Source organism: Chiloscyllium punctatum, chromosome 38, assembly GCF_047496795.1.
Source record: "Chiloscyllium punctatum isolate Juve2018m chromosome 38, sChiPun1.3, whole genome shotgun sequence".
In the NCBI taxonomy this organism is placed as follows: Eukaryota; Metazoa; Chordata; class Chondrichthyes; order Orectolobiformes; family Hemiscylliidae; genus Chiloscyllium; species Chiloscyllium punctatum.
The window spans coordinates 7,318,622-7,343,304 of NC_092776.1; the positions used below are offsets into that span (position 1 = coordinate 7,318,622).

Sequence of the window (24,683 nt, forward strand, 5' to 3'; positions counted from 1 at the left end):
CCTTTACTGAAATCTATCTGCTGCTATTTTGCTCACTTATTTAAATTATTGATATCTCTTATACTTTGATATTCCCAGCTACACTTCTCACCAACATCGATCTTTTTTTGTGTCCTTGGTAATTCTGGAAATATTTTCTATTGCGTTACTTAAGTGACGGATAAAGATAGTGAATATTTGAAGCTGCACATATCCTTGTGGGGACAGTCGTGTTTTCCTTCCAAATTGAGTTTACGCCTGCTCATTCCCTTCTTTCACCTCTTCATCCCCACACCTCCCCCCCCCCCCCCCCCACCCCCAACACTTCTCATCTTTCCCATCTTCCTCCATCCCCATTTCGCTCTCTCCATTTATATATATTTGTGTGTTATATAGATTTTTAAAATACAGGTCAATAATCTGTCTGCATGTCGTGAGCTTTAATTTTAACTAACAACCTCTTCTGTGGAACCTGATCAGAATACTTCTAAAAGTCCATTTGAACCATATCTGTAGGCATTTTTTGTCTGCTCCTTTCAGTTATTTCCCCTCAAAATTGAAATAATTTTGTTTAAAATGAGGCTCCCTTTATCATTCCATCTGGACACTCTAATGGTGTCTCAATTTTTTTCTAAATGCTTTATTATGGATTCCAATAACTTCGCCAAATCGAATGTTAGATTAGCAGGTTTATAATTTCCTGCTTTCTTTATGAACATTCCCAAAGAACAGAGAGATTTTTGCAATTTTGTCGCCTAAAGGAAAGGGACTCTTGTGGTGCAGAAGATCTGGCTTCAAATTCCACCTGCCCTGAGGTGCATTACAACGTGGCCATTCTAAAGGGAACGTTGGATGAATTAGTGTTTAGCTTTGTAAAACTGTGCTAAAACTTCTGCAATTTCCTCACGCACTTCCATAGTTTTAGTCAGGTTCTGAATATTTATCCGACATTGGTGTCATTTTCTTTTCCAATATTGGCTTTGTGACTTTGTTCGTTTCAGAGGTTGCCGATCTTTGATTTGCTTAGTTTATCGGGCGTATTAGACATATTTGTAGACAAAGGCTCTTATATTATTTGGTTGTAGCCTTTTCCCCTGAATCAACCTTTTGACCTATTATTACATGTATGGGTCTTGAATCTGGACCCCTTGGACAGAGATAGGGACACTTACACTGTGCCACAAGAGACCCTATATTGTTAATCAACATGCTTTGTTATAACACATTTGAGGTGGGCCTTGAATCTGGGTCTTTCGGCTCCAGAGCTGCACCATCTCTTTAAAGATGCCCTGAATGGTATACGCTACTACTAAACTACATTCTCTTTTGAACACTCACTGTTCATATGTAGTTTCCATAGACCATAGAACAATACAGCACAGAACAGGCCCTTCAGCCCTCGATGTTGCCCATCCCCCTACAATATTCCATCATCCATATTCTTATCCAAGGACTAATTAAATGCCCCTAATGTGGCTGAGTTAACTACATGAGCAGGCAGAGCATTCCATTCCCTTGCCACTCTGAGTAAAGAACCTGCCTCTGACACTTGTCTTAAATCTATCACCCCTCAATTTGCAGCTATGCTCCCTCATACAAACCGACATCCTAGGAAAAAGACTCTCACTGTCCCGCCTATGTAATCCTCTGGTCATCTTGTATGTCACAATTAAATCCCCTGATAGCCGCCTTCACTCCAATGAGAGCAGACCCAAGTCCCTCAGCCTTTCCTCCAGACCAGGCAACATCCTGACAAATCTCCTCTGCACCTTATCCGATGCTTCCACATCCTTCCTGTAATGGGGTGACCAGAACTGTACACAATATTCCAAGTGAGGCTGCACTACCATTTTGTACAGTTGCAGCATGACATCACGGCTCCGGAACTCAATCCCTCTACCAATAAAACCTAAAATAATGTATTGCCTTCTTAACAGCACTAACAACCTGGGTGGTAACTTTCAGGGATCTATGTACATGGACACCAAGATCTCTCTGCACATCCACACTTACCAAGAACCTTTCCATTGACCCAGTATTCTGCTTTCCTGTTATTCTTCCCAAAGTGAATCACCTCACATTTATCTGCATTGAACTCCCATTTGCCACCTCTCGGCCCAATTCTGCAGTTTATCCCAGGCAACCTGCAACATTCTTCCACACTGTCCACTACTCCACTAACTTTAGATTAGATTAGATTACTTAGTGTGGAAACAGGCCCTTCGGCCCAACAAGTTCACACTGACCCACCAAAGCGCAACCCACCCAGACCCATTCCCCTTCACCTAACACTATGGGCAATTTAGCATGGCCTAACCTGCACATTTTTGGACTGTGGGAGGAAACCCACGCAGACACTGGGGAAGAATGTGCAAACTCCACACAGGCAGTCTCCTGAGGCAGGAATTGAACCCGGGTCTCTGGCGCAGTGAGGCAGCAGTGCTGACCACTGTGCCACCGTGCCACCCACAAATGCCATCTGCAAGCTCACTAACCCATCCACCTATGCCTGCGTCCAAGTCATTTATAAGACTGGCAAACAGCAGTGGTCCCAAAACAGATCCTTGTGGCACACCACTAGTAACCGGACTCCAGGCTGAATCTTTTCCATCAACCACCACTCGTTGCCTTCTTACAGAGAGCCACTTTCTAATCCAAACTGCTAAATCACCCTCAATCCCATGCCTCCGCATCTTCTCCAAATGCCTACCATGTGGAGCCTTATCAAAAGCTTTACTGAAGTCCATGTACACCAAGTCAACTGCCCTATGCTCATGTTCATGATCATGCTCGTGCTTATGCTCATGCACATGCTTGGGTCACCTTCTCAAAAAACTCAACGAGGTTTGTGAAACACGACCTGCCCTTGACGAAACCATGTTGACTATCTCCAATCAAATTCTTGCTTGCTAGATGATTACAAATCCTATCTCTTATAATCCTTTCCAAAACTTTTCCTAGAACAGACATAAGGCTGACTTGGGTCATCTCTGCTGCCCTTTCCTCCAAGAAGGGTTTTGACTCAGTTTACTATCGTCTGGAATGTTAGTAACTTCTCCTCACATTGATTTTGGCCATGTTATGGCCACTGTTCAATTATTAACCAACAGTAAGGGAGCATTTATCCAAGTTTGGCTCATTGAAAGAAGAAAGCAAGCGAAATTGAGTTTAGTATAGGGCCTCAAAAAAAAGTGTCTTAAGTACACTCATGAAATTCATTAGTTTTCTGATTTGAGTTTCTCAGCTCTTGCTAATTGTGAATATTGTTACTGAAGAGAAGATATAATAATATAATCCTATATTTAAATACTAACGATCTGCCACAAATTAGCATTGTCACTACCCAATTATATTGAACCAGCGTTGACCAAATGCACTAGTTAAAGAGAACCTTCATGAAAGGACGGTTCCTTTTCTACGGTCCCTCTTCTATAGTCTTTGAAAGGAAGGTGAAGTATAAAAGGGACAATCACCAGGGTATTTTTCAATCCCATTCAAGTGCAAAAGCAGCAACTTTGTGATCATTGTTAAAGGTAGCTATTCTGCGCTGGTATGTATATTAATATCCTTTGGGCTTGTATTTTTTTATTAGCCTTTTTAATGTTTTCACTTGTATCCCATTGTTATCAATATGATGTAGTTAACGTAATAATGGGCTAACAACCTACTGGGGTGAGAGTTCAGGTCTCCCTATGACACATTGTATCATTTGATTTTCATGTTAATTTCTGATATCATACCAGGAAACCTGAGCATAAAAGTTATTAGACTGTAAAATTTAAAATCCAGCTGATTCACTAATGTTTTTCAACTTCCTTGTCTGACCCACATGCTGACCTGGCCCTAATTACACATATTAGGGCAAGTAGGGATAAGTATTCAATGATAAGTTGTTCATATTGTGACAGGGAACAAACAAACACAAAAAAAAGCTGTAAAATGTGTCATAAAGGGTGTTAGTTTGTCATGTGGTTTTCTTCCCGTGAAATCAATGTGGTTTTATGGTGAGTGCTGCATGTAAAGATTTTATTAACAGTGGAATGCTCATCTGACTGAAATGCAAGGTTAGTTTTTGGTAGACTCATACTTTAGTAACTGCCTGTGCCTTGATTGCGATCCTAGAGACTTCCTCATTCAGTTTCTGTACTTGCTGAACTTGTTTAAAGCGTCATTCCTCTGACACCATCTCCACATGCTGAATGGTGATCCTACGGTTTGCATGTGCTCATTGCACACACCTGCCCCATTTAAAATTGAAATCAAATCCAAATGTAGTTCAGTCAGGCAAGTGCTCATTGTAAGCCCAGCTGGTCACTGGTATCTTGCTTCATTTTCAGCCAGAGCTTAAATATTAATTGAAGTGCTGGCAAGTGAAGAAACTGGAAAGTTCCAGTGAGAAGTAACATTCAGATGTTCAATAGGTTTCAGTAAATGTAGAGTTTGATAGAATAAGGTCCCAACATGCCTATAAAATCCAAACTCTTGTCCTGCAAAATTTCTGTGATTGTAAATTTATGTGAGCAAGAGCTTGTATAATTTGGACAAAAAACTGAGACTCGCTTTGAAAGGGTTTTGAAGGGAAAGTGCAGATTTAAACAAACAGTGTTACAATGTTGTAAAACCAGCCACTGAATAACGAGCAACATTACTTGTACGCATGTTTTTGCGGTCATTGTAGTAACCATTCTTTTCTCTGTACTGTACTTCAACAGGGACAATAAGCACTCCTGTTCCGTTTCTGCAGAGCGTTCCTGCTTACACCTGCAACGTTTCCAATGCTGCTGGAGAAAAACGCAAGCACTCCACTGCTTTCCCTATGCCCACAACATCTGCTGTGGATAATGGTTTCCTGGAAGTAACGGCTGGGAATGTTTCCAGCCAGTTCATGGGCCAAAGCGGGTCTGTCGTGGAGGGCCAGTCAGCACAGTCCCTTGTGCCCTGCAGCTCTTCCCCACACATTGTGGGACTGACGAGCGGTCCACAGCCCGTCCACACAGGTCCAGTCTTCAATACAACTCACTATCCCAATGGCACACCACCTCAGCAGTCTGTACTTTCCCAGTCAGTTGGTTATGGTGGGCGCAAAATCCTCGTCTGCTCGGTGGATAACTGTTACTGTTCTGGTGTGCCTTCTGTTTCGAACCACAATGGACACCAGCCGTACAGCAGATCAGGCACTTTCCCATGGTCTGTGACATCGCAGGAATACGCACATGCTCTTCCACCTGCTCCCTCGGTACCTCAGTCCCTCATATCGTATGGAATGGGGTCGGCATCTCACAACAATACTGCAGGCAAGATAACTGCAGGCTATATGGCCAATCCTTCACTGAACACTACACCGCAAACTAATCTTCTAAATTCTGTCTACCATACATTTTGAACAGTGTGTGCATTTTCTCATGTTTTATTTTTAATTTTTCTTCTTTCTGTAAATGTTAATTTCAAATCATTTGCTTAAAAAGAAGTTAGAAAATACATTCCGCACATGATGTAACCTTTTTGTGCAATTGAATTCCAGTGCTGGTTTAGTAATCCATTCACAGATGGAGTCATGTCTGTATTAAATGACTTCCTTTGGTTGTTTCTGCCATGAGTGCCACAACCATAACAGAATTTTTATATGAAAACTCTTAGCACTTTTTGCAGAGGCATTTAATATTAGTTAATCATAATAGTGCTCTGGTATAATAATAACAGCAATAAACAGAGGTACCATTTGACAGTGAAGCACAAATTACGCTGATGTGCGTTGACACTATTTGTCTGACCTGTTAAATAGGCAGACCTGAGAGGGGAAATGATACCCTAACACTGGAAGTTGTCACAAGGTAATGCAACGCTGAATGGAAGATTGTCTCTGGCAAGTTGTCAGGCAGGACATTCAATCATTGATTGTCATTGTTACCCAATGGTCCTTTACAATAAACCCTTTGAGTATGGACTCCCTTGTGGAACAAGAAATCCAAGAAGAAAATCAATTTGTTTTTGTTTTAAACATTCAAGGTGGGACTCTGGCTTCCTGGAGATGGAAACTGCACCCTAATTGAGCATGGCAGATTTGGCCTGTCACTTTAATCATGTAATTTTTTAAAAAAATAAATCACAGTGGGACTACTATGATGCAAAGTGGAAAAACTGGTCAGGCTGGGTTCCTGGCTAGCTAGAAGAAAGACAGATTATTTTAGGTTTGGCAAATGCTGTCCTGTAAACTATATATTGATAAATAATTGGGAATATGCTTAATGCATAAGATGAACGTTTCTTAATCAGTATTCTGTAGAAAAACTGGAGTATTTGGGAATTCTGTTTTTATTTCAGATAATGGTGGGGGGGGGGGGCATCATGTTACAATAATGCTCAAAGGGTTGAAGATCTGTTTGTCGAACAAACATCTTTTCAGGCCTATTGTGATAAATGGGCTATTACAGTGGAACCTCATTATTACTAACCCGTGGTGGTTTTGTCAGTGGGGGGGGGGGGGTGGGGTGGGGGCTTCACCTTGCCAAGGTTGGAGCTCTTCAGTTCTGACTTAATTCCTTCACCACCAACTGCTGGAAAAAATGCTTCACCAATTTATTTTCTTTTGTTTTCAGTTCTGCATCCGAGCAATGAGTGTGGCACTAGGATGTTCTCTGAATGGTAAAAACAATTACCACAGTGCAGTTTGTTAACACTGGGCAAAAGAACGAAAGATAATTCATTACAAATGGTGCCGATGGATCTGCTGGTCTGCATGTTATAACAAAGTTTGTTTCATCAAGGAATTGAATTCCTTGGACTTTTATTTTAAATTAAAACTGAAATGGAGCTTCAGTTGGGGACCTGGGGAAAGATTGATGTAACAGAAGGTTGTTGTAACAAGGTTTGGCTGTATTTTAACTGTGTGGTGACGGTCCATAGGCATTTGACCACAGGAGCTCTGTTTTGCTTTGTCCCTGCAGAAAAGGGTGAATGTCAGTGTTTGGAAAAACTATTGTAATCAGTAAAATCAAGAACTGTTGGTATTTTGTCTTTCTCAAATACTTATAGTTACCAGGTTATGCAGGGTTTATCTTAACCTCCTATTTCATGTCACTTTATCAATATCTTCTTTTAAGACATTGAATAAACATGTATACATGCAGTATTGAGGATTGTCTTTTTTTGTATAAAAGGACTAATTTAATTTATGGTTCTTAAGTCACATGATAAGATCGAACTGTGATTTAGACGCACACAGCATGGCAACAGACAATTGGGCCCATATTCCTCTAAACCCTTCCTATCATGTATCTATCCAGATGTTTTTTTTAAATATTGTAATCGTTCCTGCCTCCATCACTTCCTCTGGCAGCTCGTTGCATAGATGCACCATTCTCTGCGAAAAAGTTACCCCGAGGATCTTTTTTTAAATATGACCTTTCTCAACTTAAACCTATGCTGTCTAGTTTTGGACTCTCCCACTCTAGGAAAAGGACCTTGGCTATTCACCCTATCAATGTCCCAATCCAGCCTACTCAGCTCTCCAATCTCACACTGTAGAAAATTGCTATACCCGTTCAGTAAAAGATTTGCATTATCCAAACAGAATCGCAATTCGTCAATTGTGTTATAGCCAATGCACATTATACCTGAACGACCTGTAAATCAAACCCTCCAGTCCCAGAAACATCCTTTTGTAATTCTTTTCTGCACCCTCTCAAGTTTAACAACACCCTTCCAAAGGTGGGTGCTAGAATTGTACACAGTATTCTAAAAAGTGATCTTTCCAATATCCTGTGTAACCGCAACATAACGTCTCAATTCCTATGCAGATATTTCTGGTATAACATGTTTTGACAATGCAAATTGGCTATTACATGATTGATAACTAGTGGGAGCTGTAGGGATAGAACAAACTTTCTACTGCACAGGTAATAGTGATCTTCTACAGTGTAATTTTCTATAGCACGAGGTTGCACAGGAATGCAACCATTGCATTGTACCAGAAATGCCTGTACTCACTCCTGACCAATGAAGGCAAGTATACTAATCTCCTTCCTCACCACCTTGTCTATCTGCAACTCCACTTTCAAAGAACTGTGCCCCTGCCTCCCTAGTTCTCTTTGTTTGGCAACTTTCCTCAGGACCCTACCATTAACTTGATTTGCATTTCTAAAATGCAACACCTAGTATTTATCTAAATTAAACTCTTATCTGATGAAGGGCCCGTTATACTGTGAGGTAACCTTCTTCACTGTCCACTACACCACCTATTTTGACGTCCTTTACAAACTTACTAACCATGCCTCCTATATATAAATGACAAAAAGCAGGGAACCCAACACTGATTCTGTGGCACAACACTAGTCACAGGCTTCCAGTCTGAAAACAGTCTATGCCACCACCCTCTGCCTCCTATCTTTAAGCCAATTTTGTATCCAATTGGTTAGCTCCCAATGGATCCCGTGTGATCTAACTTACTAACCAGTCTATGATATGGAACGTTATTGAATGCTTTAAAGTCCATTGGACAATGTCTACTGCTCTGTCGTCTTTAATCGTCTTTGTCGCCTCTTCAATAAAGCTCAATGAGACACTATTTCCTATGCTCAAAGCCATATTGACTATCTCTGATCAGTCCTTATCTTACCAAATGTACGTTAATCCTGTCCCTCAGAATCCCTCCAACAACATCCACCATTGATGTCAGGCTCATTAGTGTATGATTTTCTGGCTTTTCCTTACAGCATTTCTTAAATAATGGCACCATATTAGCCCCAACCCTCCAGTCTTCCAGCATTTCACCTTTTGATGTCAATGATGCAAATATCTCAGCAATGGGTCCAGCAATCTCTTCCTTAGCTTCTCACAAAGTTCTGGGAAACATACGATCAAGTCCTGAGGATTTATCTGTGTTTGTATTTTGAGACCTCCAGCACCAACTCTTCTGTAACATGAACTCTTTTCAAGACATCATTGTTTATTTCCCCACGTTTCCTAGCTTCCATGACTTCTCCACACTAAATACTGACATGTAATATTTGTTTAGTATTTCACCCATCTCCTGAGGTTCCACACAATGAGTCCCTATAAAATGAACATGACTGTCTATTCTCTTCCTAGTTACTGTTTAATGTACTTATTAAGAGAATCTTTGGATTCTCCTCTAACGCTATTTGCCAAAGCTTTTTGATGACCTGATTTCACTGTTAAATTTGCTCCTCCTGCCCTTGACCTTAAGGATTGACTCAATCCAGCTGTCCATACCTGACACTTTTTTTTTAAGCTTTGACCAGAGCTTCAATTTCTGTAGGCATCCAGCATTCCCCTACACCTACCAGCCTTGTCCTTCACACTAACAGGAACATTCTGTCTTTGAACCCTGTTAGCAGCAAGCTGCGTTTACATGATTAAGTCACTCTGGTACAACGATTGAAGGAAGAGGAGAGTAAAATCAGAAGTCTGTTTCTGCCTGCTGTCCATTAATGTCTGCACAACTGTGACCACGAGTTCAAACAAGGATCAGATTCGACAGGAAGCTTCACTTAGTCAAATAGCTGGACAAAGGTCCACATCCTAGGTTGGTACCTGACTAAATGAAGAATTGAGTAGGATTCTTTTATGCTATCAAGCCTGGCATAAGTCATTTTTACAGGAGAGGGGGAAAAGTGTGAAGCAAGTGATGGACAAAAGAGGATTGGTGAAATCTGCTGTACAGTCGTTGCACAACAGAAACAGAAATTTGAATCAAAGATGACAATGTGAAATTCAATCCCAAGATTTTTGTAATTTCTGCATTTAGAAACTTTGATCCAGTTTTTCAAGATTTTGACGACAGCACGATTAGCCACTAACTAGCATATGCTCATAATGTGATTTTCACAAATGTAATTCCTGTTAGTGCAGACAATGTTTGTTTTTTTTCCTACATATTTGAGGCTTAAGATATGTGGGTATTTCTGAAAGTTTTACCTATAAATATAATCCTTGCTACACCTGGTATGGAAGTGCTTGATGCTTTCTTCAATCACCTAGATGATCTTGAAATCAGTCATCTGGAGTGCAAATGTTATTTTTAATAGTAGTCACCTGTTTGTAATGTTCATAATGATTGTCTAATTTTGGCCTACACTGGTCGAGTCGGATTTCCATGTAAACAGGTAGCATAGCACAGAGCAAAATATAGAAGCTCTTTCTCACAAATGAATTATTGACCAGGTTTGATTACTTACCATAAAATTGCATTTTCTTAGAAAAAATGCTCAGAAATTATGTTGTAGAGTGTGAACATGCAACATTGATTTCTGGGACTCTGTGGGAAGTGTCGTGAATAACTTTTAGGGCTACTGAATTATATTCCCAATGGAGATAAGTTTGATTTTCTTATTTTGGTTTCCTCCATTTTTGTCCCTCTGAGTTTAAAAAACTCTATGGCCATGAGGGCTAGAGAAACTGTCCATATAATTTTATAACCTCTGTCCAAAATATTATGCAAAGTACAATTTATTCGGTAAATGCTTAATTATTTAGAAAACCTGACTAAAAGCTGGACAGCATCATGCAAGGAAAGAAAGGTGAGGTTTGTTTCTTAAATGAGAATCCATGTTACATCTGTGAGCTGTCATGCGACCAGGTAGTATTTTTTTTTAAAGTCATCTATGCCTGGGATGAGAGCATTGCTGCCAAAGCTCATATTTGTTGTCAGTCTCCAATGCCTTACTGAATCGCTCGTGAGACCCATTCGGAGGACAAGTGAGAGTCAGTCTGTCTGGGGTCTAAGGTTGCTTTTAGACTAGACCAGGTAAGCCCAATAGAATTCTTTCATGCAGGTGTATTAGTGAACCGGATGGGTTGTTCATGACAGTCAGGTAGCTACACATTCATCATTAACTGATATTAGTATTTTTAAATTCAAGGTTTATTTATTAACTGAATTTAAATTTCCCATTGGCCACAGTAGGATTTGAACCAATATCACTGGGCTAGATCTGTCCTCTAATAATTACAATGTTACCATTCCTGTTGTATCTGTGCTTTTTCTTTAAACATTTTCAGCAGCTTGTTATTTTGTTAGTATTTTTAAAACACACTGGTATCAATCATTTCTTAAGGAATCAAAGATTATACTTGCAATATTAAATAGTTTTCATTTGGATAGGGATAGTGAACTTGTGATTAGTGATGTCATGAAGTCGTATTTCAGCTTCTCCTAGTCTATACTGTGCAGTTATGTTGAATAGCTAATCTTCCCTCCAATGTCCAGTCCACAAAATGTTTAACCATACATCACACTAGCACTGCCAATGTGACCAATGAAGTGTAGGGTTGATCTATGTACTGTGAAAGGTCAAGAAAGCATGCCTATAACGGTTATGAAGGAGTCTGATTTGTCCCTGTATCCATCACCCCCAGACAAGGGAGAAAATTAAATTGCAGATCTCATTCCTGATACTGATTAAGAGATTTTTGTTTGAAGTAGATACATAATCCATAGAGTATAGGAGTTATTGTGGCACCTCATGGTGGTGATGTTACTGATTTTGCTATTCTGATTCCTTCCAGTGATTTTTTTTAAAAACTAGTACCTCTGCATTAGTCAACATATTTAAAACACAAAATTAGAAGGGAGAGCGAAGGGGGTTTCATTAAACCGGGTTCCTACATCTGGAAGCCATGTAAATGAAGGAACATGGGACTCATCCAAGTGGACTCTCTGGTTTGGGGAATTTCCAATCTCTTCCCTTCACCAGAATTGTAAATGGTTTGCTTGAGCTCATTTATGTCAACATCAAATGGTCTTGTAAATTATTCCATGTGTATTATTTATGAGAGAGGAAACTAAAGGCTAGTCTTATAGTTGGATTTGGATGAGTCAGCACTTAGACAGTACTGTTCACTGAAGAGGTTTTTGATGTGTTTGTGATATCACTTGAGGGTGCAGAAAAATTTGCAGTTGATTCTGAAAATGCAGGTCTTTGATCCAGACATCTAAAAGATTGCAAAGCCAAATTTTCAGAATCTGAAGAAAATCGTTCGGGGAAAATCATTTTACCTCTAGTTGCCTAATGTGCTTTATACATTCTGAACAACTCTGAATGTAGCTAATTGTAGAAAAACGGACACGATCCAGAATTTTAGTTCATGCTCATTAAATGGGCATAGACTTTAAAAGTAAATCTTGATCCACCCTCGGCAGCTTACAAAGTTATCCAGCCTGAACAATAAGCGGTCACTGGACTCCGATTTAATCCTTGAATATCCCAAGTACATAAAGGCAGCTTTTAAAAGATGGCATCCATTCAGTGCAGAAAAAAATAAGTGAGAAACGCTGACTAAATCCATTGAACTGTGTGACTTTTTTATTATTTAAAGCAGAATAGTTTCTAAAATTGTTAAAACAGTGCTTAGTAGATTGAAGAACTTTCTTACAGTATCCTTTTGATGCACTTATAAGTTTAGTTCTGATTTATATCATCAAACTTTTTTATTAAAAAGATCGAAAGGTTGGTGTGGTAGTATTTTCATAGCTTTAATTTAATGTTCTTGTTCAGGAAATCATCATGTGTCTTTGGAATCTTATTGGCATTCCCTTTTTTGGTTGGAACAATGTGCTCTCTTCCTGCACCATTCCCATTCTTGAAACTAGAATCACCGTTTCCCATTTAATGAGACTAATAATATGAAATTTAAACCAAATCATGGAATGTTTAAGTGTCTTCTTTCAGAATCTTACGCCCACCCCCAAAATAACGCTGGGGCTGGCACACATGCACACACACGCAATGTGTGCTCACCCAACCTTTCCTTCCACTGTACATTATAGTGCTTTAAAAGGAATGACAGCAATTCCTAGCGTTTGTTTGAGTCCATTCATGATGTGGTTGGATGTAATGGCTTTTGCAGGAATGTGAGCAACATCTTACACTGTTACTATGCCTCCAAACACATGGCTTCTTTCAGAACATACCACGAGAGACATTCAATGGCATCAACTCAAATGTTTTGATTCAGTAAGTGTATTATTAGTTATTTGTTACTGTGAGATTTGAGTACTGCTGAAAAACACATTTTGTTGAAGCTTTTCATTTTGCACTCACCAGGATGTTTGTAAGAATACCAATATAAGCAGAAAACCTTTTTTACTATACAAAACCAGTGCTGACTCATTGACAAGTGGACTCCTATTGGTCGGAGGTGTTGTCATGCAGAATATACAAGTTAGATGATGACTGCCAAGTTTTGTATTTTTATGACAACTTGAGTTGCAAATCTGTGAGGTATTCTTTGACAATTCAACAAAAATTCTTTCCTTTTCTCTAAAGGCACTTATTGAACCCTTGGACATGAAATCATGACAATTGTTGACAGATTCTGATAAATAGTATACAAATAACAGAAATAACTCAAGGGAAAATGATGCAGGTACAAGCTTGTTAAGTCCTATAATTAAATGGACAATATTTGTCTTTTCCCAGTTTTAAATTGTCTTAGACATTTGGTTTTATTTATAACTGCAAGAACTGGTTCTTGTGATACAATGGGTAGCATACCTACCTCTGAGCTATAAGCTTCAGGCTGGAGTCCCACCTCCGATTTTGATGGCCATGTGTTGATAAGATTGTTAAACAGATTGAGTATCAACATCGTAAATCCTTCAATTAAATGCTAATGGTAGGCAATGGCGTGGGAGTGATTTTTGTTCAGTCACACAAGAGAAAGAAAGTTGGAGCTATCACCATCACTGCTCATATCGTGAGAAGTATATAAAAATGCATGTTGCTACAGTAATGACATGCCACATTATAGCTGTGTGTTGGTTGTCTCTTAATGCACTAGCCATCACCATTGAATAGTGCTCCAATTATCTAATTGGGACTAGGCAGCTGAAGTGCAACCTGGAAAGGACGGGATTGAAAACTGTGGATTTGGTCGATGCATTAATATATTTCGAACATTTCACCTGCAGTGCCATAGTTTGAGGTGCATTGTTCATCAAATCAGCTGTCTCATTTATATCATAAACAGCAATGAGGTCATCCCTCCTAAACATTAAAGGAGGAACATTGGCTCTGCAAACTTGTGATAATTTAAGGCTGGAGAATGTGTCTGTTCCCATTTTTAGACCTAGTATCCAGTAATGCCAAATTCCTTAATAAAATTCCTTCACTCTGGCCCAAACAATGTGCCTCAGTCCTAAGCTCCCGAAAAGCTCTCCTGCCCGTACTTGTGGATTTTTAAAAAATTAAAAATCAGTGACCAGATAGGGATATTTTTGATACTACTTATCCATCTTATTCACCCTGAAAGGATAATGGGACATTTTTAACTGCTGCAGTCTATGTTTCATAGATATTGTTGTGATGTAATTAGGGTATCCCTATCAAGGATCTTAACAAAGCAACAATGCAGGAATACTAATAGATGCCCAAGTGAACCTGCTACAAGATCGGATTGAAAATTTGGAGAGAATGGTGTTCCCATGCACCTCCTGTCTTTTCATTCTTCTGGATGACATTAGATTAGATTAGATTACTTACAGTGTGGAAACAGGCCCTTCGGCCCAACAAGTCCACACCGCCCCACCGAAGTGTAACCCACCCATACCCCTACATCTACATTTACCCCTTACCTAACACTATGGGCAATTTAGCATGGCCAATTCACCTGGCCTGCACATCTTTTGGACTGTGGGAGGAAACCGGAGCACCCGGAGGAAACCCACGCAGACACGGGGAGAACGTGCAAACTCCACACAGTCAGTCGCCTGAGGCGGGAATTGAACCCGGGTCTCAGGCGCTGTGAAGCAGCAGTGCTAACCACTGTGCCACCGTGCCGGCCTTTGATTCATCATCCATGAAGCCTCTGCTTTGCCCTGGTTTTCACTTTCTTGAACATTGTTGGCAAGTAGAGAATATTCCATCAACTTCCTGACTTGGACCTTGGAGGTGGGAAACAAATGCTTTGAGGCATATGGTGATGAGTCTCCCATTGTAGAATACATGGAATGGTGCAGCACAGGAACAGAATCTTCAGTTGACCATATTGCTGATGCCATTCTGAACTAATCCCATCTGTGTGCATATGGGCTGTAACCCTCTATCTCCTGCCTGTTCATATCTGTCTAAATGCTTCTTAAACATTGCTGTCGTATCTGCTTCTGTCACCTCCCCTGGCAGCATGTTCCAGGCACCTATCACCCTTTGTGTTTTTACAAAAAGGCTTGCTTCGCATTAAGATCGATAGGGTCATAGAGATATACAGCATGGAAACAGATCCTTTGGTTCAACTTGTCCATGCTGACCAGATATTCTAAGCTAATCTAAGTCATTTGCCAGCATTGGGTCCATATCCCTCCAAACACCTCCTATTCACGTACCCATCCAGATACCTTTTTAGATGCTGTAATTGTACCAGCCTCCATCACTTCCTCTGGGAGTTCATTTCACACACTCATCGCCCTCTGTGTGAAAAATTGCCCTTAGGTCCCTTTAAAACCTTTCCCCTCTCACCTTAAATCTATGTGCTCTAGTTTTGGACTCCCCCAACCTGGGGAAAAGACCTTGTCTTTTTATCCTTTTCAAGTCCCTCTTATTTTGTAAACCTCTATAAGGTCACCCCTCAGCCTCCAACACTCCTGGGGAAAATAGCCCCAGCCTATTCAGCTTCTCCCTATAGCTCAAAACCTCCAACCCCTGGCAATGTACTTGTCAATCTTTTCTGAACCCTTTCACGTTTCACAAATTTTTTCCTATAGAAGGGAGATCAGAATTGCAAGCAGTTTTCCAAAAGTGCTCTAAACAATGTCCTCTACAGTTGCAACTCCCATACCTCCCAAATACTATACTCAATGCACTGACCAATAAAGGCAAGCTTACCAAATGTTCCTTTAAACTTTCCACCTCTCACCTTCAATCTATGCCCTCTAGTTGTTGACATTTTCATCCTGGGAAGAAGATTCTCTATCCTCCCTATTCATGTCCAAATTATAATTTTATGTACTTCTCTCAGGTCATCCCTCAGTCTCTGATGTTTTAGCAAAACAAACCAAATTTGTCCAACCTCACCCTATAGCTAATACACTCCAATTCAGGCAACACCCTGATAAACTTCTTTTGTACCCGCTCCAAATCCTCCACATTGGTTCCTATAGTGCAGCAATCCGAACTGCGCACAATACTCCAAATGTAGCTGAACTGAAGTCCTATACAGCTGCAACATGACTTGCCAACTTTTATACTCAGTGCCCTGACTGAAGGCAAGCGTGCCGTATGCCTTCTTTACCACTTTATCCACTTGTGTTGCCACTTTCAGGGAGCTATAGACTTGCATCCCCCTCTGTTTATCAATGCTCCAAAGGGTCTTGCCATTTACTGTATACTTTTGCATTTGATCTACTACAAATCCACCACCTCACATTTGTCCAGATTAAACTCTATCTGCCATTTCACCACCCAACTTTCCAACTGATTGATATCCTGCTGTATCTTTTGACAACCTTCCTCACTATCCACAACTCCAGAAATTTTCATACTACCTGCAAACTTACTAATCAGACCACCGAGGTTCTCCTCCAAATACTTTATATATATTACAAACAATAGAGGTCCCTGAGGACATTCTCCAATAATTTCCCTACTATTGACGTAAGGCTCGCCAGTCTATAATTTCCTGGATTATCTCTGTTGCCCTTCTTAGACATAGGAACAACATTTAACAATTATCCCAGTTTAGCACTTCCACCTGAAGACTAGTCTTATCCTTATCCATGAGGTAAAAACAATGACTGCAGATGCTGAAAATCAAATACTGGATTAGTGGTGCTGGAAGAGCACAGCAGTTCAGGCAGCATCCAACGAGCAGCGAAATCAACGTTTTGGGCAAAAGCCTTTCCTGATGAAGGGCTTTTGCCCGAAACGTTGATTTCGCTGCTCGTTGGATGCTGCCTGAACTGCTGTGCTCTTCCAGCACCACTAATCCAGTATTATCCTTATCCATACTGATCTTAAAAATGTAATGAAATTATGATCACTTTTTCCAAATAGCTCTGGTCATCTTCTGTTTGTCATTTATAAATGAAATGGATGAGAATATGGAAGGCATGGTTAGTTGGTTTACGGATGACACCAAAATTGGTGGCATAGTAGACAGAGAAGAAGGTTTTCTAAGATTGCATAGGAATCTTGATGAAATGGGTCAATGGGGTGAGAACTGACAGATGGAGTTCAATCTGGACAAATGTGAGGCATTGTATTTTGGTACAACAAACAAGGGAAGGGCTTTTACAATTAATGGTAGGGCCTTGGGTAGTGTGTAGAACAGAGGGACCCAAGGGTTCAGGTACATAATTCTTTGAAGTTTGTGTCACAGATAAACAGGGTGGTTAAAAAGGGGTTTGACACATTTCTCTTCATTGCGTAGTCCTTTGAGTTTCAGAGTTGGATGTCATGTTGAGGTTGTACAGGACGTTGGTGAGACCCTTTCTGGAGTACTGTGTCCAGTTCTGGTCACCCAGTTACAGGAAGGATATTATTAAGCTGGACAGGGTTCAGGAGAGATTTTTCAGGATGTTGCCAGATATGGAATGTTTGAGTTATAAATAAAGGCTAGGACTTAGATGACCTTATTAAAATAATGAGGGCTATTGATAGAGTTAATGGTAGTTGCCATTTCCCTAGGATGGAGGATTTCAAGAGTAGGAGGCACATTTTTAAGGGGAGAGGAGAAAGGTTTTAAAAAGACATGAGGGGCAAATGTTCTAACACACAGGGAATGTGTGTGTGGAATGAACCTCTAGAGGAAGTGATGAATGCAAGCACAATTACAACATTTAAAAAGACATCTGAATAAGTACATGAAAAGGAAAGATTTGGAGTGACATGGGCCAGGAGCAGGCATGGATTAGAAACTAGTCTAATTTGGGATTGTGGTCGGCATGGACTGGTTGGACCAAAGGGTCTGTTTCAGTGCTGCATGACTCTGCTCCCCCACTGAAACTTTATCTTTAAGTTGTTATTATGGCCAAAGCATTTATTCCTTCGGGTGAGCGCTAAATTCCAGGGTCAGGGATAGGGAACTTGTCAATTGTAGTGTTGTTAAATACTAAAATGGGGTGTTTGAGCGATCTATCAAGGTGATCATTACCATACACTTATATGACATGAGTGTTACTTAAGCCCCTTAAGGTTGCTAAATGTGGGAGTAGACTGCTTCATTATCTGAGGAATTGCAGAGGGAGCTAAAGATTGCAGTTAACAGGGAATAGCCCCACTTTTGACTCTGTGGTGTGAAAACTAATATAACTTTATAAGATGTAGGCGCAGAAATAAGCCATTTGACCATTTGACCAGTCAAATCTATTCATGATTTTGTGACATTATGGCTGCTCTGATAGTCCTGAATTCCACTTCCCTGCCTTTACTCCATAACACTTCATTCCCTTATTCAGTAAAAATCTGTCTGTCTCAGCCTTGAATATACTTTATGATCCAGCCTCTGCAGTAAAAGAATTCCACAGACTCTCTACCCTCAGAAAAACTTTTTAGTCATCTGTGTCTTATTTACTATATGGCTAGTCTAGATCAGTTCCTGGTCAATGGTAACCCTGAAGGATGTTGCTAGTGTGGGATTCAATGATGGTGATGCCTTAAATGGATGACTCCTTATTCTGAGACAATTCCATCAGTTCTTTACCCATTGACAAAGGGAAAGCGACTGTTCCACATCTACCCTGACAAGCCCTCTCTCAGAATCTTACATTTCAATAAAGTAGCCTCTCACTCTTCTAATCTCCAAAAAGTACAGGCATATTCTACTGAATCATTCCTCACAAGAAATCATTCCATACCCAGATTCAATCAAGTGAACCTACTTTGGGCTTGCCCCAATGCCATTACATCTTTCTTGAAATAAGGGGAACAAAATGCTTCAGCATATCCCTGGTGAGTATTGAAACAGTCCATTTCAAAATGAAGCAAGATGTGGAAGTTTTCCAGGTTTGGATTGATGAGGGAGTGGCAAGTAACATTGATGCTGGACAAATGCCAGGCAATGACCATTTCCAACAAAAAATAATCTAACTATTGCCCGTTGACACTCACTGGCATCATCATTATTGAATTCCTTCACTATCAACATCCTTGGGGGTTACCAACTTAACTGAGCTAGCCATATGGCTATAAGAGCAGATTAAAGGCTAGGAATCTTGCGGCATATTATTTCCTGACCCTTCAAAGCCTGTTTGCCTGGATGGATGCAGCTCCAACAAGGTTCTAGGAGCTTGATGCCATCCAGGACAAAGCAATCTATATGATTGGTGGCACATTCACAAATAACCATAACTGATCCTCTGTAGTTGGAATGTGTACCATCTGCAAGATGCACTACAGAACTTCACCAAGGCTCCTAAGACAGCAGCGTCCAAACCCATGACTACTTCCATCTAGGATGTTCAAGATACTTGAAATACCACTGCCTGACGTGAAAATATATTACTGTTGGAAGCATTGGGGGTCTACCTATACCAAATGGACTGTGGCAGTTCAAAAAGACACCTTCCCACCATCTACTCAAGAACAATAAATACGGGTCCAATTAGAGATGCCAATATCCCATGAATAAATAAAACAAAGATGTGGTTTAACCAGTGCCTTGTATGGTTTTAGCAAGAATTCTCTATACTTAATTCCTTTCGAAATAAGGACCAATATTGTTTTCCCTAATGCCTGCTCAATTTGGATGTTAGTTTTTGTGATTTATGCATAAGGACTCCACAACCTTGTGTGCTGCTGCTTTCTGCAGTCATTTTCCATTTAAATAATATTCCATCCCTCTATTCTTCCTGTAAAAGTGTATCACCTCACTTCAATTATAGCACCAAATGTAATTCCTGTGGCATTCCATGAGTTACAGATTGCCATTCTGAAAATGTGCCTTCACAACTCTGTCATCTTTCAGTGAGCCAATCTTCTATCCATGCTAAATCACTATCCCTAACACTACCCTACTATGGGCTCTTATTAAGTAGTCTCATGTATGGTACCTTAATTAATGCCTTTTAGAAATCCAAATATATTACATCTGTCGGTTCTTTATCAATCCTGCTTGTTACCACCTCAAAGAATTCTAATAAACTTACTGGACATAATGTATGCTTCATGCATCCATACTGACTCTGTCAATATTATGTACTTTTAATGCACTGGTTTTTCATCCTTTATAGTAGAAACTGTAACATTTAAGGATTCTTGGAAGATTACTAACAGTGCATTCACTATCTCAGCAACTTTAGTATCCACGGATCCTTTTGGATTTTAGTCCCATTCATTTTCTCTGTAGTTCTTCTCTAGTGATAATTGTGTTTGTTCCTTCTCTCTCCCACTTATCCCTTGATTATTCAGTGATTTTGGAATGCTGTCGGTGTCTCCCATCTATGATGTGAAATATTTTGTCAACTCATCTGACATTTCATGGCTCCCCATTATTATTTCCTCAGTTTCATTTTGAAAGTGGCTTATGTCAATTTATCCCTTCCTAAAATTTTTCTTTCTCAGAAGCATGAACTGCCTCGCAGACTCCTCTTCCATTTTTGCCAAATCAGGATTTCATCCAAAAAAAACTGTACTTCTACCTAACCCATATAGATCTGACACAGAGAAGAGGGTGCTTAGTGCTAAGAACACACTCTTTGTTGGCACCCTTTATCACCTGTTGGGAGGTGGCCCCTCAGATGAGACCGATCAGCTTTGTAAGGTCTGGGAGAGAGAGCTGTGAGTCGAGATCTCTTCTCAGACATGGGAGGATGTTCGGGAAAACGCAAGAAAGATTTTGATTTGTAACAGGACCCATGCTCTACAGCTAAAGATTCTCCACAGGGTGCATCTGGCCCCAGATTGCCTTTCAAAATTCAAAGTGGGGAGTGTCCTCAACATGTCCCAAATGCAAAATGAGTATGGGTACTCTCACTTATTGCCTTTGGCCCAGCCACGGACTCCAGACGTACTGGAGCACTGTGGTGTGGGTGAAATAGAGAGGATCTTGGGAACAGAATTGGACCTGGACGCGGTCTCTCTTCTCCTAGGTCTGCCCAGTGTACTTTCTTTTAGATGTGCATAGGAAAAAACGTTTCAATATCCTTACTTTCTGCACAAGGAAAATCATTTTGCTATGTTGGGTGTCTGAAACCGCTCCCCCCGGGTTTGTCAGGTTGCCGTTTGTTAGTCATGGAGCATATTCCTCTGGATTTTCTTACAAGTATGGTCCACCGAAAAACTGAGAAGTTTATATAAGACATGTCAGCCCTTTTTGGATTCCCTGGACACAGACTCATCAACCACACTAATATATAGCCATGACGGTCATGTTTAATGAATCTAACATCCTGAGAGTTAGAATTACAAACAGATAGATATAGGCAAGTTAACACTTTTGATCAAGTTATTGTTTTGTCACACTGAGCCATATTATTTACTTATGTGTACATGAGTGTAGTTTTTTTTCGTATTGTTTTGATTTGTATTGTCTTTGGTTTAATGTAATTCTAAAATTTCCTTTCTCAATATAAATATCTTCAAAAAAATTCTTCTTTCTGGATGTAGATTTGATCACTGAGCTGGAAGGTTTGTTTTCAGACATTTCATCATCATATTGGTAACATCATCAGTGAACCTCTGGATGAAGCACTGGTGGCATGGCCCACTTTCTGTTTATGTGTTCAGGTTTCCTTGGGTTGGTGATGTCATTTCCTGTGGTAACATCATTTCCGGTGGTGATGCATTTCCTGTTCTTTTTCTCAGGGGGTGGTAAATGGGATTCAAGTCAATATGTTTGTTGATAGAGTTCCAGTTGGAATGCCATGCTTCTAGGAATTCTCATGCGTGTCTCTGTTTGGCTTGTCCTAGGATGGATGTGTTGTCCCAGTCGAAGTGGTATCCTTCCTCATCTATATGTAAGGATACTAATGAGGGTGGGTCACATCTTTTTGTGGCTACATGATATTCATGTATCCTGGTGGCTAGTTTTCTGCCTGTCTGTCCAATGTAGTGTTTGTTACAGTTCTTGCAAGGTATTTTTTAAATGACATTAGTTTTGCTTGTTGTCTGTATAGGGTCTTTCAAGTTTATTAACTGCTGCTTTAATGTGTTGGTAGGTTTGTTGGTTACCATGATGCCAAGATTGAATCAAACCCACCAATGTACTAAAACAGCAGCTAATAAACTTGAAAAACCCAATGCAGACAACAAGCAAAACTAATGTCATTTACAAAATACCTTGCAAGAACTGCAAAAAATACTACATTGGACAAACAGTCAGAAAACTAGCCACCAGGATACATGAACATCAACTAGCACCACCCCCCCCCCCACCCCCCAAAAAAACCCCTCGCTCAATAGTATCCTTACATACAGATGAGGAAGGGCACCACTTCGACTGGGACAACACATCCATCCTAGGACAAGCCAAACAGAGACACGCATGAGAATTCCTAGAAGCATGGCATTCCAACTGGAACTCTATCAACAAACATATTGACTTGAATCCCATTTACCACCCCCTGAGCAAAAGAACAGGAAATGGCATCACCACAGGAAATGACATCACCAACCCAAGGAAACCTAAACACGCACATAGAAAGTGAGCCATGCTGTCAGTGCTTCATCCAGAGGCTCACTGATGATGTTACCTAGTATGGTGATGAAACTTCTGAAAACGAATTTTCCAGCTCAGCGAGCAAACCTACATTCTTCAATCTGAGCTACAAATCTTCTCAAAATTCTTCTTTCCCACTAGGATATATGTTTGTTCTAAGTCATGTGCGACTTTCTTCATTGTCTATTTTTGTTCCTCATCTGGCTTTTTTGTCAAACCCCTTTCCCTGGCCACTCAAGCCACCTTTGCTCTTGTTCCTTTGTAATTGCTGTTGTTTAAGTTTTGCACAGTCATTTCCAACCCAGGTTTCTCACACTCAAACTGAGTGCTAAATTCTACCATGCTATTGTCACTGTTTACCGGGGAGCTTTTACTCTAAGGTCATCCTACCCAGACACATTCTTGTAACCAGGTCCCTGTGCTGAGAACATTGGTCTCTGACAACAATAACCATTGTCTTTTGTGCTGGGTTTAACTCCAACAATTCTCCCTGATTCTGGTAGGGTTCCTTCATGCTGCATTCGGACAAATACTGCCTTAATGTCAAGATGCCATTTTCACCTCACCACTGGTCTTCAGCTCCAGTGCCTTTACTGAGCAAAGGCTCAGTAGCTTCATGGTCTTCAAACTGAGCATCATGAGCAGTTCGTTGTATTTGACTGTGACTCAATCACTTTGATTATTGGGAGCAGGCTGATTTACCAGGTTGGATTTATCCTGCTTTTCCCAGACAGGATGGCTTTTGGTAACTTGCCACATTATCAAGTTAGATACCAGTACTGCAGCTGTACTGAACTAATTCGATAGTGAGAGTATGGGAGTCAAGATTTTCATCTTGAAAAATATGTAAAAGACTTATCCAACAAAGTGACACAAAGCAGTCCAAGTGCTCAGCACTCAAAATGATTTTGCATGCAGGATCCACCTCAGAAGAGAAATGTTTCCTTGAACCATAAGATTATTCTAACAAAAAGTGAATGGTAAAAGGAGTGAACCTTCAGTTAAATTAATCCAAAAGCAATTTGATACACAAGCCATAATTTGCCAGTTTTACTGGTTTTGTTCCTTTCAGCTGAATGGTTGGAATACCAATGATAATTTCTGCCTCATGGTTATGAGGTAAAATGTTGGCAAGGTACTGTTTGTGTTTAATGTATCCTGGGCTCTGAGATTACGGTCAGTAATCTGTGCACTAGGGTTTGCTGTGATGGTAGCAGCCTGTTTTATTTCCCCAAGTGTTTTGACAGCTTTTCAGCCAATTGTGTTGTTTTCTGGCAACTCCTTCCAAGTATATAATGTTTCCATTTGTCTCACCTCCTCCACTAGGCAAAAGTTCATTGGTTAGGATTGTAGTTGGTGCCTGAGAGATTTTTGTTGTTATGCATATCAGAAAGGGACAGCATATTGACCAAACCCCTATTAATTACTTTCAGCTGTGTAATTCCATCCAATTTTAGTTAAAAGCAGTTTGTTTGAATTGAAACAACAAAAAAAAGGGTAGATTTTAAAGCTTGGCTCATAACCACATCAAATAAAGAATTCTGGGAATTTCTATTAATATTCAGTGAAGGCAAATGTTCAAATAGTCCCCATTGCTATACGTTAGTTTGAGCACAGAGAAGTGACTTTACTACACGGCCAATATCACCACATTTGTAATAGAAAGAGAGGCCATAACACAAGTCAGATTGCCACGTCCAAAAGCATAGAATGAGTTTCTTTTTCATAAACACAGTCTCTGAGCGACAGAGGGATTTGTTTACTGAATAAATCTGGAATGTGTCCATCATTTCTTTCTCGTTTGAAATCCTTTCAAAAGCAAAATCCTTTATAGTGTCTCTCAAGCTGTAAGGAAAGTTATTCATGTTTGTTTTAATAGCGACAACTTTTAAAAGTACTGTTGAAAACCTATTAATGCCTTAGTGAATTTTTCTGGATTGCGCATTGTTTTATGTGGGCAGTGTTGGTTTTCCAACAGCTGTTTTCAAATAGAGAAGGACACGGTACCAGTATTTCAATATTAATTTCAGATGGTGATAGGCTTGAGGTTCCACTTTTGTAATTAATTAACTCTGTAAGTAGTGTGACAAAACTCC

The 24,683-nt window shown here is 40.1% G+C and overlaps 1 protein-coding gene across 3 annotated transcripts in view; it reads left to right on the top strand.

Moving 5' to 3' along the window:
* Positions 1-7,105, top strand: part of LOC140463310 (E3 ubiquitin-protein ligase TRIM8-like) — a 93,421-nt gene extending 86,316 nt beyond the window's left edge. For all 3 annotated transcript variants that reach the window (XM_072557092.1, XM_072557091.1, XM_072557093.1), the window contains one exon: positions 4,692-7,105. In XM_072557092.1, coding sequence (XP_072413193.1) covers positions 4,692-5,362 — 671 coding nt within the window. In that variant the 3' untranslated portion in view covers positions 5,363-7,105. The remainder of the gene's footprint in view (positions 1-4,691) is intronic.
* Positions 7,106-24,683: the final 17,578 nt, after the last annotated feature.